Consider the following 14,861-nt stretch of genomic DNA (forward strand, 5'->3'; position numbering starts at 1 on the left):
CTGCTCTCCAGACAAAAGGCTGAGAGTTTGAATACTGGCATGAGCATGGATGTTTGTAATTCTTTGTGAAAATACTAGTGGTGGCCAATAGATGGCATTGGTGTAGATGATGATGGTAATGGTGGAGACAGAGATGGAGATAAGAAGTTGCTCTCCGTTGATAAGTCTTTGGACTCCTTGAAGGTCATGTAATAATAATAATAATAATAATAGATTTTGGAGTGAAATCACTGCAAGAAAAAAAAATGGTAAGGTTTCAGAGGCAGTTTCCACACATCTGGGAAGTTTTGTGCCTCAATTCATCCCATGTTGGCCAGCTAGGTTGGGACTTCCACCTACTAGGTTATGCAGTCTCCTACTGCATAAGATGAAATGAAATAGCAATAGAAAAGATTCATCCCTATCCCTTGAATACTCTAGTACAGTGTTTCTCAACCTATGGTCCACGAACCACAGGTGGTCCGCAGGCAGACTTAAATTAATTAAATAAATATATATATTTTAATTATCTAAACAAATTAAAATTGAATAAGTAAGTAAAAATTATTGAAATCAAATGGAGACTTAAAAAAACAACAAATATCATCAGAATGTTCAAAGGTGGAAGCAATAAAACTATATTGTTGTTCACTTCACCATTTTTATTATTCGTCATTCTGCCGCTAAATTTGTAGCGGCAGAATGATAATAATAAAAGAGGGGTGAAGTGAACAATAATATAGTTTTATTGCTTCTGCCTTCCCTTGCTGTTTTGTCAGATTTGAAGTGAACATGTGTTATCCACATTTCAACCAATGGCTTGTTGTTTATTGATTTTTATTAGAAGGTTCCCTCCTTCAACCAAGGCTCAGTATATCTTGAGAAATGCTAAGTGATACTTCGACAGAGTGTGTCCTGAGTTAACCCGATTAATATATATTTATATATTTTTTAATAATGGAAAAGTGGCTTAGAACTAGGATTTTGAAAAGAAGGGCAAACAGGTGATGCTAACCCTAAATGTGATACAAGTGTTGTAATAGCGAGTAAATCTGATATTACTAAAGAAGAAGAAACAAGCAGTTCAAAGAAAAAATACAGTAGGAAATATAACAGTTCATATTTGGAATTCAGGTTTACTTGGTGTGGAGATGAAAATGAACAGAAACCTCGATATGTTTTTTGTTATGGAGTTTTTTGTTGTCAAACGAGTGCATGAAACCTGTGAAACTCCAACGACATTTAGAAACTAAGCATTGTGATGGGAAAAATAAGCCAATTGAATTTTTTAAGCGACGACACTTAGGGACATTAAATCATGGGAAAGATATAGTTTCAGCCATGGGTTCCATTAATAGCAATGCACTGGAAGCATCCTATTTCTTAAGTTTGCACATAGTGCAAACAGGGAAACCTCATTCTATCCAAGGAAAATTTGCTACTTCCAGCTATAAAAGATGTGGCAAAAAAGATGTTTGGCAACAAGTTACTAAAAGATGTTGATTTGATTCCTCTTTCAAATGACACTGTCAGTTGCAGAATTAATGATATGGCAGGTGACATAGAATCTAAGTTAATCGAAAGAGTTAAGAAGAGTCCTTATTATGCGTTACAAATAGACGAGACTACTGATGTTACAAGTGATGCACAGTTAATATGCTACGTAAGATATGTGCATGATAACAACATTCATGATGATATTCTGTTTTGTAAAACTTTGCTATCCCGAACAACTGAAGAAGAAATATTTCACACTCTCAATAATTACAAAATACACAAAGGGATCCAGTGGGAAAAATGTATAGGCTTCTGTTCGGATGGAGCTTGCGCCCTTACAGGCAGGCATAGTGGGGTTGTTTCTATGATCAAGGAAGTAGCTCTGGATATGAATTGGGTACATTGTTTCTTACATAGGGAAGCGTTAGCCTCCAAAGGAATGCCACCAGAATTTAAAACTGTGCTACTGTATATAATGCTGTAAAGTTAGTTAATTTTATTAAAGTTCGACCACTAAATAACCGGTTATTATCAGTACTCTGCGATGAAATGGGCAGTGAATATATACAACCTTTGCTTCATTCTGAAATTCACTGGCTTTCCAGGGGCAAAGTACTAACAAGGTTATTTCAATTAAGGCAAAGTTTTATTATTTGTAAATGAACATAATTCTGATTTTGCATCACTCCTTGTTAACGAAGCATGGTTATCAATACTATCCTATCTTTCAGACATATTTACGAAATTAAATGAACTAAATCTCTCCCTTCAGGGAAATTCTTTAACTGTTCTTGATGCCTACGACAAAATAAAAGCATTCGAGAAAAAACTGGTTTTATGGATTAATTATATAAAAGACAGACAATTTGCACCTTTTCCAACATTGGAAACCTTTTTAGTGGAAAATTATATTTTTGTTGATTCTGAGTTTGGAAAGGGTCTGTGACCACCTCAAAAATCTCAAACGGAATTTTGAAACATATTTTCCAAATAACTTTTATAAGAAATTTCTGTGGGTTCACGATCCATTTCAGGCTTGTAGTCACGAGAACGACCTTTCGTTATCGAAAAAAGAACAGGTAATTGAACTTTCAAGTGACAGTGGACTTAAAATGCAATTCCGTGATCTTGGTTTGGCTCGATTTTGGATCTCGCCTTCAGTGAGAAGTGAATTTCCTGAATTATCTAAAGAAGCATTGAAAATCGTCATGCAATTCTCTACAACTTATCTTTGTAAGAAAGGATTTTCATCACTCCTTCAAATAAAAACAAAATACAGAAATCATCTTCGTGTGTGTGTGTGCTGATCTTCGACTGAATTTGACCAATATTGAGCCAGATATCCAGCAACTCTGCAAGGGACGAGAAGCTTAACCATCTCATTAAAAGTAAGCAGTAACATAATTAGATCATATTATTTATTTGTTTAATAAAAATTAAAACTTTGTTCAATGATGATACACTTTTAATCATTTACTTCCAATTTAATTAATTATGTTTTCATATGTATTCAAAACATGCTTTTAGATTTATTATGCTATAAATGGCACATTTATAACATAATAAGTTTTTCCGAAATGATGGTAATTCCTACTTAGGTTTTAAAAAAAAGTACAAAAAGTCAAAATGACGTATAGGGAAATAAATTAAAAACTATGTTATTTTTGAAGTAAAACTTTAATTCCAACATTCTAAAATGTTATTTATCTTGCTTTTCTGTTCATAAAATTGTTGATGACATTGTCAAAGTCGATTTCATCACTCAGTTGCTGTTTTCTAGTAAGGCAAGATTTCTTAAATGCCAAAAAAGTACTGCCCAGAGCAGATCCCCCCCCCCCAACTCCTCGCTAAGCCTCTGCAACTTAGTGGTCCGTAGAATTGTTTTCAGCATTTTACTGGTCCTTGGTCTTAGAAAGGTTGAGAAACGCTGCTCTAGTAGCATTAGAGGGAAGGAGTAAGAAGAAAAGAAAAAAAAAAAAAGGGAGAGACCAGTCTACAGATAATATAACAGATGTATATTACATGAAGTAAGGCATGGTCCAGCATCAGGTACCTCGGGTTTGCCATGCCTGTACTCACTAAAGTGAGCCCTTGAGGGTGTAAATAGTAGGAAATAAAGAAAATACAGAAAGGTGGGTTGATGTAACATAAGGTTTAAGATAAGGATGCACACTATCTCCACTCCAATTCATCATTTAGGATTGCATTATTAAAAGGGGATCATAGCAGAAGCATTAACGCCGCGACTACTGTCGGCTTGTTTACAAGCTGCATATTCTGCTGCTAGGATCTATAGTATAGTGTAATACAGTACAGTCTTCTATAGGTTTCTACAGTTTTCTATAGTGCTACTAGCATCCTCTTTATCAGAGACACAATGACTAAAACTCAACGGCCCTTATGGGAACTGGCCCTGACAATAATCAGTTAGTGTGAGTGAGTGAAATGATACTATTTCTCGCTTTAAGTGAGTGATTAATCAGTTAACGTGATTTTTTTATGTTATGTGAAATTTTTTGTTGCCAATCTGCAGCGAGTGGCAGAACTTTTCAGTGTAACAGTCAGTGGGCAGTGGCAGTGCAGTAAGCAGTGGCCGGTGACACTGCAGTTGACTCAAAGCTATCATTGCAAGTGCACGTACAATTTCTGTTTTCTTGCTCAATCACTTTTCCTTCATTTTGTTTTAATTTAGATATCTATAAGGCTTTATTATATTCAATCCCTGATATGGAAAAGAGAGATCTGGAGAAAGCATACGATAGAGTGCCAAGGCAAGAAGTCTGGAGGTGTCTGAAGGAGAAGAAGGTACTGGAGAAATATGTCAGGTTGGTGCAGGAGATGCACAGAAATGAGAAGACAAGAGTTCGGACCTGCCTGGGAGGCATCAAGTCCGTTCCTGTTTGATGTGAGAGAATTTGTCCAATGTGATGTGTGTGGAATGTATGCATTCCCGAATGAGGCTGGAGTATGGATTGAAAGTGATAGTGGTGGGAGAATGTGTAGAAAGTGTATGCAAAGTGAGGAGTCGAAGTATGTGTCAGGTTGTGAGACAGTTATGGTTGAAGAAAGCCAGAATGCGAGTGAAAATAGTGGATCGATAGGGAATTGCGGTGTACAAGATGGCAATGTGAGCGGTGATCTAAGAAAGAGCGCGAGCAATTATACAGAAAGAGAAAATGGTTTGAATGATAAAAAAAATGAGGAATTATTTGTAGGAAGTGAGATCGCTAGGCTGCGCACAGTGATACAAGATGCGCAGCGGCAATTAGAGCACCTGCAAAACTCTTTCCAGAGTGATTCGGCTAACGTAAATAAACAGCGTGGGCGAGTTTCCGAAATGAAGGAGAGAGTGTTGTATGGTGACTCGTTATTAAGAGGAGTAATAGATGGGAGTGGAACTAAATCATACTTACCGGGTGCGAAATTTAAGGATGTAAGTGAGAGCATTAGAGTGCAAAAACAGAGGGTGAAAGAAATAACAATTGTGGCTGGTACGAATGAATTGAAAGGTGATAAATTTTTTATGAGAGAGGACTTGAAAGTATTGTTAAAGGTAGCGAAAGAAAAGAGTGACAGAGTTAGAATGGTGAGTCTGTTACCGCGGTATGACAGAGAGGAGTTTAGAAGGAGGGCCATAATCGCAAATGATATTATGCGCAGGTTATGCGGACGGTGTGGTGTGGAATTTGTGGACGTGTGGAATGAGTTTGATGGGCGAAAGGACTTATACAAGATGGATGGCCTGCATTTGAATGGACTTGGTGTGCGGAGACTGGAAAAAGTGTTGCTGAATGAAGTGAAAATGGATGTGCAAAACCAGGGAAACTAGAACTACCAAGAAGGGGGGGAAGTGGATATCCAGACATCAGTGAGACAGTTGAGTGTAAAAATGTATATAATGTACCTGAGCCAGCAATAAGGACAAAAAATGGGAATGGGATATTTAGAATAACGCATCAAGATAGGGGTGGGACAAAGGGAACACTGCAATTCATGTATACTAATGCCAGGAGTATTAGGAACAAGAAGGAAGAATTCTTGGCCTTGATTGGCTCTTCCTGGCCACAGGTTATTGGCATTAGTGAAACATGGCTGACGGAAGATGACATAGTTAGTGGGATAGAATGTGTAGGTTATAGTATGTTTAGGAGGGACAGAGAGAATAAAATTGGGGGAGGGGTGTTATTGATGATAGCTGATGAACTGCAGCCAAGGAGAATTGAAGTATTGCAGGATAGTGAAAGGAGCTCATTTGAGGCTATTTGGTGTGAGATTGATACTGGCAGAATAAAATATACAGTTGGGTGCTGCTATAGACCAGGTGATGGAATAGATGGTGGAGATGGTATGCATAAACAAATTGATGAAATGAGTGGAAGGAGGGTAATTATTATGGGGGATTTCAACTATGGTAACATTGAATGGAAGGAGGAGAGGACACATGTGAGGAAGGAAATGGATTTTATTCAATTATTAAGGGATAACTATCTGAAACAGCATGTAATTGAAAATACTAGGGGTGTGAGAGTGCTTGACCTGGTAATAGTATCTGAGAATTTGACTGTAATGAATATGACCATGTTGCCACCTATTGGTGAGAGTGATCATAAGGTCTTGACCTGGGAGGTGGCTAAAGGTGTGAAATTTGTGATTAAGACAGGGTATATGTGGAATTACCGTGCTGGCAAGTATGACAAGCTTAGGAGATTGCTTGGATTAGTGCCATGGCATGTACAACTGCAAGGGCTGGACGTTGATAGAGCATGGGAAGTGATCAAAGAGCATTTACAGGAGGTTATGGCTGATTGTATACCAAAGGTCCGAATAGTGAAACAAGGAAGGGTTAAATGGATGAATAACACCATTAAGCTTGAGCTGCAAAAAAAGAAACAACTATGGAGGGAATTTAAAGAAAGGGGTGACCTGCAGGCACACGAACGGTATAAAGTACAGGCCAGAAGGGTAACGAGTGTGGTAAAAACAGCAAAAGCCGATTATGAAAGGAAACTAGCTATGCAAGCAAAAGAGAATCCCAAACAGTTCTTTCAATATGCTGCAAGCAAGGAAAAAACTGTACATGGCAAAATCATTTTAAGGAATGAGTTTAAGGTAAAGAGTTCACTGAACCAGTCGATATAGTGGAGTTACTGAGCGCGCACTTTGCAAAAGTATATCATCCAGGTGGTGACGTTGAAAAAATGAAGGAACCATTAGTTTATATGGGAATTGTGATGAATGAAGTGGAGGTGAATAGTCTATTACAGAACCTTAATGTGAATACATCTGTGGGATTGGATGGTATACCGGCACGGGTCTTGCATGAAGCGGCTAATGAATTATCAGTGCCCTTGACCATGTTGTTTAATCTGAGTCTCAGGTCTGGCTTAGTCCCGAAGGCGTGGAAAGAGGGGAAAATAGTTTCACTGCATAAAGGAGGATCCAAGACTATGGTTGCAAATTACCGACCGATCAGCATATCAGGAGTCGTTGTCAAGGTCTTGGAGAAAGTAGTCAAGGGAAAAATACAGGAATGGGTTGATGAAAATGAGATACTGTACAGAGGACAGCATGGCTTTGTGAAGGGTAGATCATGCCTCAGTAACTTGCTCAAGTTTTATAACAAGGTGACGGCTGAACTGGATAAGGGAAATGGGTTTACAGTACTGCTGGACCTGGCAAAGGCGTTTGACAGGATACCACATGGAATTCTAATCCGTAAACTACAACATATGGGAATGGATATAGGGTTGGTGAGATGGATAGCTGGGTGGTTGATGGAGAGATATCAAAGAGTAGTTTATTCAGGAGTAGAGTCCAAAAAACGGCCTGTGACTAGTGGTGTGCCACAGGGTTCTGTTCTTGGACCACTGCTGTTTAATCTTTTCATTAACGATATAGGGAAGGGTCTAAGTGGGACAGTTCATTTGTTCGCTGATGATGCAAAGTTGGGTAGGGCGATAGTGAATGCAGAAGATGTCAAACTCTTGCAAGATGACTTAGATAGATTGGAGTTCTGGACTAAGGAGAATGGATGTCAATTTAATGTGACAAAATGTAAGGTTATGCATTTCGGAGTGAAAAGATTAGCAGCAGTATACCACATTGGTGGAACTGTACTCCAAGAGATTGATGAGGCCAGGGACTTGGGAGTGTTGGTGGATAGGGAGATGAAGTTTAGGGGGCACATTGCAAAAGTAGCTAAATCAGCTCATCAACTCACTTGGTTGTTGAAAAATACCTTGACGAGCAGAGAAAAACAAGTTATTGTACCTCTGTACCGAGCCCTGATAAGACCTCATCTCGACTACTGTGCCCAGATTTGGTCACCTCGGTTCCTTCTTGATGGGGAGGAGGTTGAGAGGATCCAGAGGCGAGTGACTAAGATGATAGCAGGTCTATGGAATGAACCATATGAGAACAGGTTGAAGATTTGTGGGTTGCAGAAACTAGTTGATAGGCGGAAAAGGGGAGATATGATTGAGACATTCAAATTGCTAAAAGGATTCTATAGGATTAATTCAGATGATATTTTTGAGATCAGGACTGGTGGTGGGAGAACTAGGGGACACCCATGGAAGCTGGGCAAGAGCGTGGTTAGCAGGGGTGTTAGAGCTGGGTTCTTTACTTTTAGAGTGGTAAATGAGTGGAATAAGCTGCCAGAGTCTGTTGTGGGTGCTATGACAGTGAGCGAGTTCAAGGCAAGGTATGATAGATACTGTGAGAATGTTGAACAGCTGCGTGAACATGATGTTTAGGGCCTCCCTCGATGAGTCTAAGGACTCCTGGAGTAGCCCGTGGTAATAATAATAATAATAATAATATTGTGATGGAAGAGGTGAGAGAAGACATGCCTTGGATAATGCTGTATGCGGATGACAACTTGCTGTGTGCAGAATCAAGAGAAGAAGTGGCAGCTAAACTGGAAAGATGGAGGAAAGTACTGGGAGAGAGAGAGAGAGAGAGAGAGAGGTATGAGACTGAGCAGAAACAAGACAGAGTATATGTGTTGCAAAGTGGATGACAGCCAGGAGACAGATCTGGAGCTGGAAGGAAATGTCATCAGGAAGATTAGGGACTTTAGATACTTAGGTTCAACAGTGGAAGAGGATGGAGAGGCTGAGAAGGAAGTGGGATGCACGATACAAGCAGAATGGAGGAACTGGTGAGAGAGATGGCTGGAATGATATGCAATAAGAGGGTGCTGATCAATCTAAAAGGCAAAATTTATAGGACAGTAGTGAGACCAGCTATGACGTATGCTATGGAAACCGTAGCCCGGAGGAAGGTAGCGGAGATGAGAATGCTTAGGTGGATCTGTGGTGTGACCAGAAAGGATTGTCTGAGAAATGAGGATGAATATGTGGAAAGAAAGGTCATGCAGATGGATGTGCAGGGGAAGAGGAAGCATGGTCGGACAAAGAAGAGAGAGAGAGGGAGCTGGTGGAGGAGGAGGACTTGAGGATGAAGAACTTGGATGTTGTTACAGACCGAGGCAGGAGGATGTGGAGGAGACTCACCAAAAACAGCGACTCTACTTAAGTGGGACAAGCTGCAGAAGAAGAAGAAGATATGGAAAAGTGAAAGACCGCTAAAGAAGGCTGCAGTAATAAAGGAATCATATGGCAGAAGGTCATACCTCACTGTGTGAATGATTTCATTGGTTTTAATAACCCAGCTGATAACATTATTAAAGAAATCAGCACAATTGGAAAAGAACTTGGATTTAATGAACTGGATAATGAAGATGTGAGAAACTTGTTCGATTCCCATTCACAGTTAAGCAAGAATGATCTCCTTCAACTAGAAGAACAGCATGCATATGAAGAAGAAGAAGATAAGGAGTGCAAACAAGTTATGAATAAGAAGCTAACTGCGATAGAACTTGAGATAGTTTTCAATCACATTGAGCATGCTAAGGAAATTTTGTTTGAAGCTGATCCTGATATGGAATGAATCTTCAAAGCCTGCTGAAATCTTGATAAAGTGATCGCCAGCTATTGCAAATTGCATGACAAGATGAAAACGTGGAGCACTATTCAAATATCTTTACTTAATTTTTTTTGTGAAAAAATAGCTCAATCCAATGTTTATACATTAAATAAAAATTTAAGCAAATGATTTTTATTAACTTTGATGATTTTATACTCTAATATAGATTATGCATATATTTTTTTTTCAAATTTATGCTAACTGATGGATGAATTATAACTATTCCTATTGTTTATCGTATTCGCTAAATGCAATTTTGGCTACCGCAAATTAAAGGAAAGGTTTACTTGCAAAATTATGGTTTAGTAGTGGCTTCCTGCTATTGCCTTCCATTGCCCATTTATTTATGAAGACATCTGAGAATGAAGTTTTGGCACTAAATATCAGAAAACTATATGTTTGATGCTGATATGTAGACGATGCTTTTATTGTCTGGAAACACACAATTAAGTGACCTAGACACTCAAGATTAGATTTATGCTAGAGATTGAGAAGGATGAGAAAAGGAATGGCTTCACTTAAATGAATTTGGCATCAGGAGCCAGGAGAATTTACTTATTGGGGTAAGACCTAATGCAGAGTCAGTGAAATTAGATCATCATCATGAGAGGAATGATGAGAATGTGTGTGTCTGTATAAGTTTGGCTATGGTATGCAAATGTGATAACGATGTGAATGTCACCAAGTATGATTATGTGTCTGGCAAAGGGATGGAAATACATGCTTTGGGTTCAGACTTTGTGAATATATCTGGGGGGGGGGGGGTAAAAGAGAAAATTGTATAACTGAGCCAAGAAGACTGTAGATGTAAGTATAAGAAAATGCCAAATAATAACTTGTTAGTCTACACACAAATGCCAGAAGCATCAGAAACAAAGAGGTTGAAATTGTTACTTTGGTAAATAAATTGCGGCATAAGACAGAGTCAAATATTGTAACTGGGATTGAGTTTAAAGAGTACTGTATTTTTAGTAAGAACAGAACAGACAAAACAGGAGGGAAGGAGGAATATTACTAATGATTTCTGGTGATTTGAGTTCCAGTTAGGAAACAAACAAGTAATCATTATGAGTTACTTAAATTATCTAAATGTTGACTGGGCAGCATAGAAAACTTATGATAAGAAAGAAAGAAGAGAAAATTTTGCTGCAAGAGAACTTTCTCAGGCAGCATGTCAAAGAAGCAACTTGAGACCAAAGAGTGTTAGATTTGATCCTACCATCAGAAGGGATCTCAACAAAGAACATGACTTTTTATGCCACCAGCTGGTGAGAGTGATCACATGATATTGACCTAGGAAGTAGCTGAGTATATGATGTTCCAGTTAGGACAGGTTATATGCTGAACTATAAATCTGGAAATTATGAAAAACTGAGGAGAATATTATATTCAATTCCATGGTATCAGCTACTGGATGAAATGGATATCAGCAGTGGATGGGACATTTTGATAAGATGCTACAATAATGCAGCAATCTGAATGTGTCCCTTGATTATAAAGAACAAACAGAGTTGGAGTGAAATGGATGTGCAACCATATTAAGCCAGAGGTCCATAAGAAGAGAATAATGCTGAAAGAATATTGTGAGAATAACGATGAGACAAGTTATGAAATATATAATGCTCAGGCCAGAAAAGTTATGAGTATTATATGGTAAACTAAGTTGGAGTATGAGAAGAAATAGATTCTGCAGACTAAAAGAAAATGAAAAGAATTAATTAGGCAGCAGTAAAATAAATAATGAATGTAGAAGAATAACTTTACTGAATGCAGGAGAATCTAGAGCTGTTGAATAACCTGGATAAGAATTTGGCAGCAGAAAGAGACGGGATATCAGCACGTGTGCTAAAGGAATGCTCAACCAAAATGGCTAGGCCCTTGACATGTTTGTATAATTTGAGTATTAATGGTAATTACATTGTACAAGGGCAGTACAACAGATGACTGATCTATCAGTATCTCTGGAGTAGTGGTGATTTTAGAGCATCTGGTAAGAACTATGCACTGGTAGACACTGGTTGATAGATAAGTTATACTTAGCCAGGAAAATAATGGGTTTACTAAAGGGAGGTCATGCATTAGCAATTTCTCACATTTATAATAATGTCATAGAAGAGTTAGATAAAGACTGTGATCTGCAGATTTCTTTAATGCATATTCTGAAGACAGGAGAAGAAGTGATACGATAAGGAAATATTAGTTGGTAAGAGAAACCTGTCAAATAGATGTAGGGAAATACTCCACAGGATATTAGGTAATGTAAGAGATGAGTTTCCAGAGATGAACAAGAGGTCATCTCTATGGCAGACGATGAGAAGGCACTGATGGAGAGGATGGTGAGTACCTTCCCAATAATGAATCTTTTCCATGTCACCTTGGTCCGTGCGGTTAGTCTAGTGCCTAAGCACTTTGCAACCATATGCCTGGAAAAGGGGTGTCCTGGGTTTGATTCCTGTCACCGATGTGAGGAGCTTAAGGATCTTTCTCAGACATAGCCAAATTAGCCCGTCTTGGGCATGGACAGCAGGTTTTTTCTTTCCAGTTTATCTGGAGTTTTCCCTAACACAAGCAGGCAAACCGGTCCCGTGAACACACAGCTATAGCCATAGAATATACCGGGAGGCATAGGGCTAGTCACCTTATCCTTGGGACTGGTACGACTTAGAAGGGCTTAAGATAGCTCTATAACAGGCCAGCAGGCCTAATATGTAGAAGGGAGACGAAGAAGAAGATGCATGATATATATTGTAGTCTGTAAAGAGTTTTGCTCCTGCATTGAGTCTTCTTATTCCCTGGAAGCATAATAATTCTGAAGGACAGGTAAGGTTTATGCAAGCAAACTTGAAGAAAGGCTAAGGAAAATGTAAAAGAAAACCTTGGAAAAGATCATGCTAATTTCAGACCAAATATGTGATCAGATTTGTACTTTTAAGATGTATACCATATATTTCACATAAGACAATATTTAAAGTTTTAAAAAAATTCTGAAACTGGGGATCATCTTATACAAAGATAAAATCTACTTACTCAATATAGTCTAAATGTGCATCAGCCCAAAAGATTTTGTTACTAAAATAATCAATTGTTAAAGCATTTGGCCACACCAACTTATTTTCATACAATACAATACGTGAGAAATTTGTACCATCCAGACCAATTCTTGCAATATAAGCATGGTGGCCCCAGTCTGTATAGAAGAGATATCTGAAAGAAATATATGCTTTAGTAAATAGAAAAGAAAGCATTTAGTAAAATAATTTATAGTTCTTAATTTTAATTTAAACTTTAAAAAAATGAGTCAATACTTCTTTCAGTGTCAGTATAATGCATGTTGACTGGGAAAAAAGAGGAAAAAAAACTGTCAAACTGCTAATTTTTTTTTTTTTAACAAACTTAGCATAACTTAATTTCCAACATTAGGAATAATTTTAAAAATTTATAAAATGTACTTCATCAGTTTTTTTCTTCTCATTCTCTCTCTTGAACAATCATTATTTTTTTCTAATCCTATCCTCTTGAAAAGAGGATTAAATTATTAGAAGGATAGGATTATATAAAAAACTAAATAACAAATAATTACTTGCAGACTTTGTTATATGCTGAACAAGGAACACTTTTTCTGAGAATAAGAGAATGAAAGAAGAGAAAAAATATGATTTAGTTAAAAGTGAATCATTATATAACTGATGACATTTGCTGTTTGTTTTTAGAGGGCCTGGAGGAAGTGGAAGGATTATGAATATTCTCAGCTAAACAAATACACATGCCTACAAAAATGTCAGCAAAAAGAAAGTATCTGTGATAGAGAAGAAAGGTATCATTGATTAGTTGCACTGTTCTTTTCTAAACAGAATCAATAATTTTGAGAAAGTTTAGATGTATCATCCAGCATAAGGAGAAAATATATTTTCCCATTATTTCTACAAAATATGTATCATTTCTACATAATACGAATCATTCAAGAGAGAAACAATGACCAGAACAAAAGGGGAAAAAAAAATCGTTTTAGAGGCTGAAACAGAGATGAGAATGCTTGTGCCAGAAAGGCTGAATGTTCATGTCAATCTAATTTGAAACACCTGTTTTTGTCTACAGAGCTGAGTATAGGTAAGAAAAGATACCAGAAGTCTTAAAATGCTGATAGAACTGTTTAGATCATCACAATGTGGGAGTATGCAAAACTATGGCAATCTTCAGAGTGCTTGCAATAATCAATCCTTTGCCTACACTATTCCAGTAGTGAGCCTATTGTTATTCCATACTGGCATAACATGCCAGACAACTGGCATTATTCCATCGGAATGGAGGAAGCTAACATCAGTTTAAGTGTCTCATGTAATACCACCATTTTACTTAGTGGAGGCTTGAACTGGCCAAAACATTTTTGGACTGCACAGTAAAGTATCAGTTACATTTTTCTTTCTTCAACATTGTAATATGAGTGGTTTCCAGAGTTACATCAAACATTATGAAGCGATTCCACTCTTTCTTTTTTTTAGGGGAGTTTTAGAATGGTTTCTTACAGAAAGACAACACACACACACACACACACACACACACACACACACACACACACACACACACACACACACACACACACACACACACCTAATGTGTATGTGTGTGGGTACTGCAAATAGCAGCATTTCCAATTATTATTATTATTATATTATTATTACCCAAGACCCCCATGGAGTCAAAGACTCATCTAGGAGGTCCTTTTATCAAACACACACAGCTCATCATACTGTGCTTTAAACACACTCAAATTCTCTACAGACACCACACTCTCAGGCAAGGCATTCCAATCATTCATAACTCTGCACGAAAAAACCTGCCTCTCACTCCCCTACTCACACCCCTTTATACAGTTTCCAGGGATGACCTCTGGTTCTCCCCTGATCTCCCACCATTTGCTGTAAAACCTCTCCAGCATTGATCCTATAAAAACCCCTTAATAACTTGTAGGTCTCTATCGTATCTCCTCTCCTCCTGTACACCAGACTCTGCAAGTTGCATCTTCTCAATCTTTCCTCATACTCGACATTCCAGAGGCCAGAAACCACATTAGTCAGTCACCTCTGGACCCTCTCCAACATCTCTTCATCCTTCTAAAAATCAGGTGACCAAATCTGGTACAACAATCCCAATCCCTGTGTGGCCTAATCAAAGCCTTATACAATGGAACAAGAATCTCCCTACTTCTACAAGTCAGTGTCCTCCGCATCATTCCCAGAAGCCTTTGTGTTGTCTTTGTAATTTTGGCTATGTGTCCCCTAAATTTCAGATCCTTATCCACTATTACCCCCAGAGCTCATATTTCCACCACCTCTGACAACATATCCTCACCAAGCATAAATCTTTCCTAATGGAATGGAAGCATTATCTTAATGCTT

The 14,861-nt window shown here is 38.0% G+C and overlaps 1 protein-coding gene across 1 annotated transcript in view; it reads right to left on the reverse strand.

The window, feature by feature from the left end:
• The window catches only part of mgl (low-density lipoprotein receptor-related protein megalin), an 890,817-nt gene that overhangs the window by 230,010 nt on the left and 645,946 nt on the right, over nucleotides 1-14,861 (reverse strand). Inside the window, exon 57 of the mRNA XM_090412774.1 lies at nucleotides 12,493-12,669. Within this exon, the coding sequence (XP_090268900.1) occupies nucleotides 12,493-12,669 (177 nt within the window). The remainder of the gene's footprint in view (nucleotides 1-12,492; nucleotides 12,670-14,861) is intronic.

Source organism: Typopeltis vanoorti, chromosome 23 (genome assembly GCF_054136105.1).
Source record: "Typopeltis vanoorti isolate ZY-2024b chromosome 23, IOZ_Tvanoo_1.0, whole genome shotgun sequence".
Taxonomy (NCBI): Eukaryota; Metazoa; Arthropoda; class Arachnida; order Uropygi; family Thelyphonidae; genus Typopeltis; species Typopeltis vanoorti.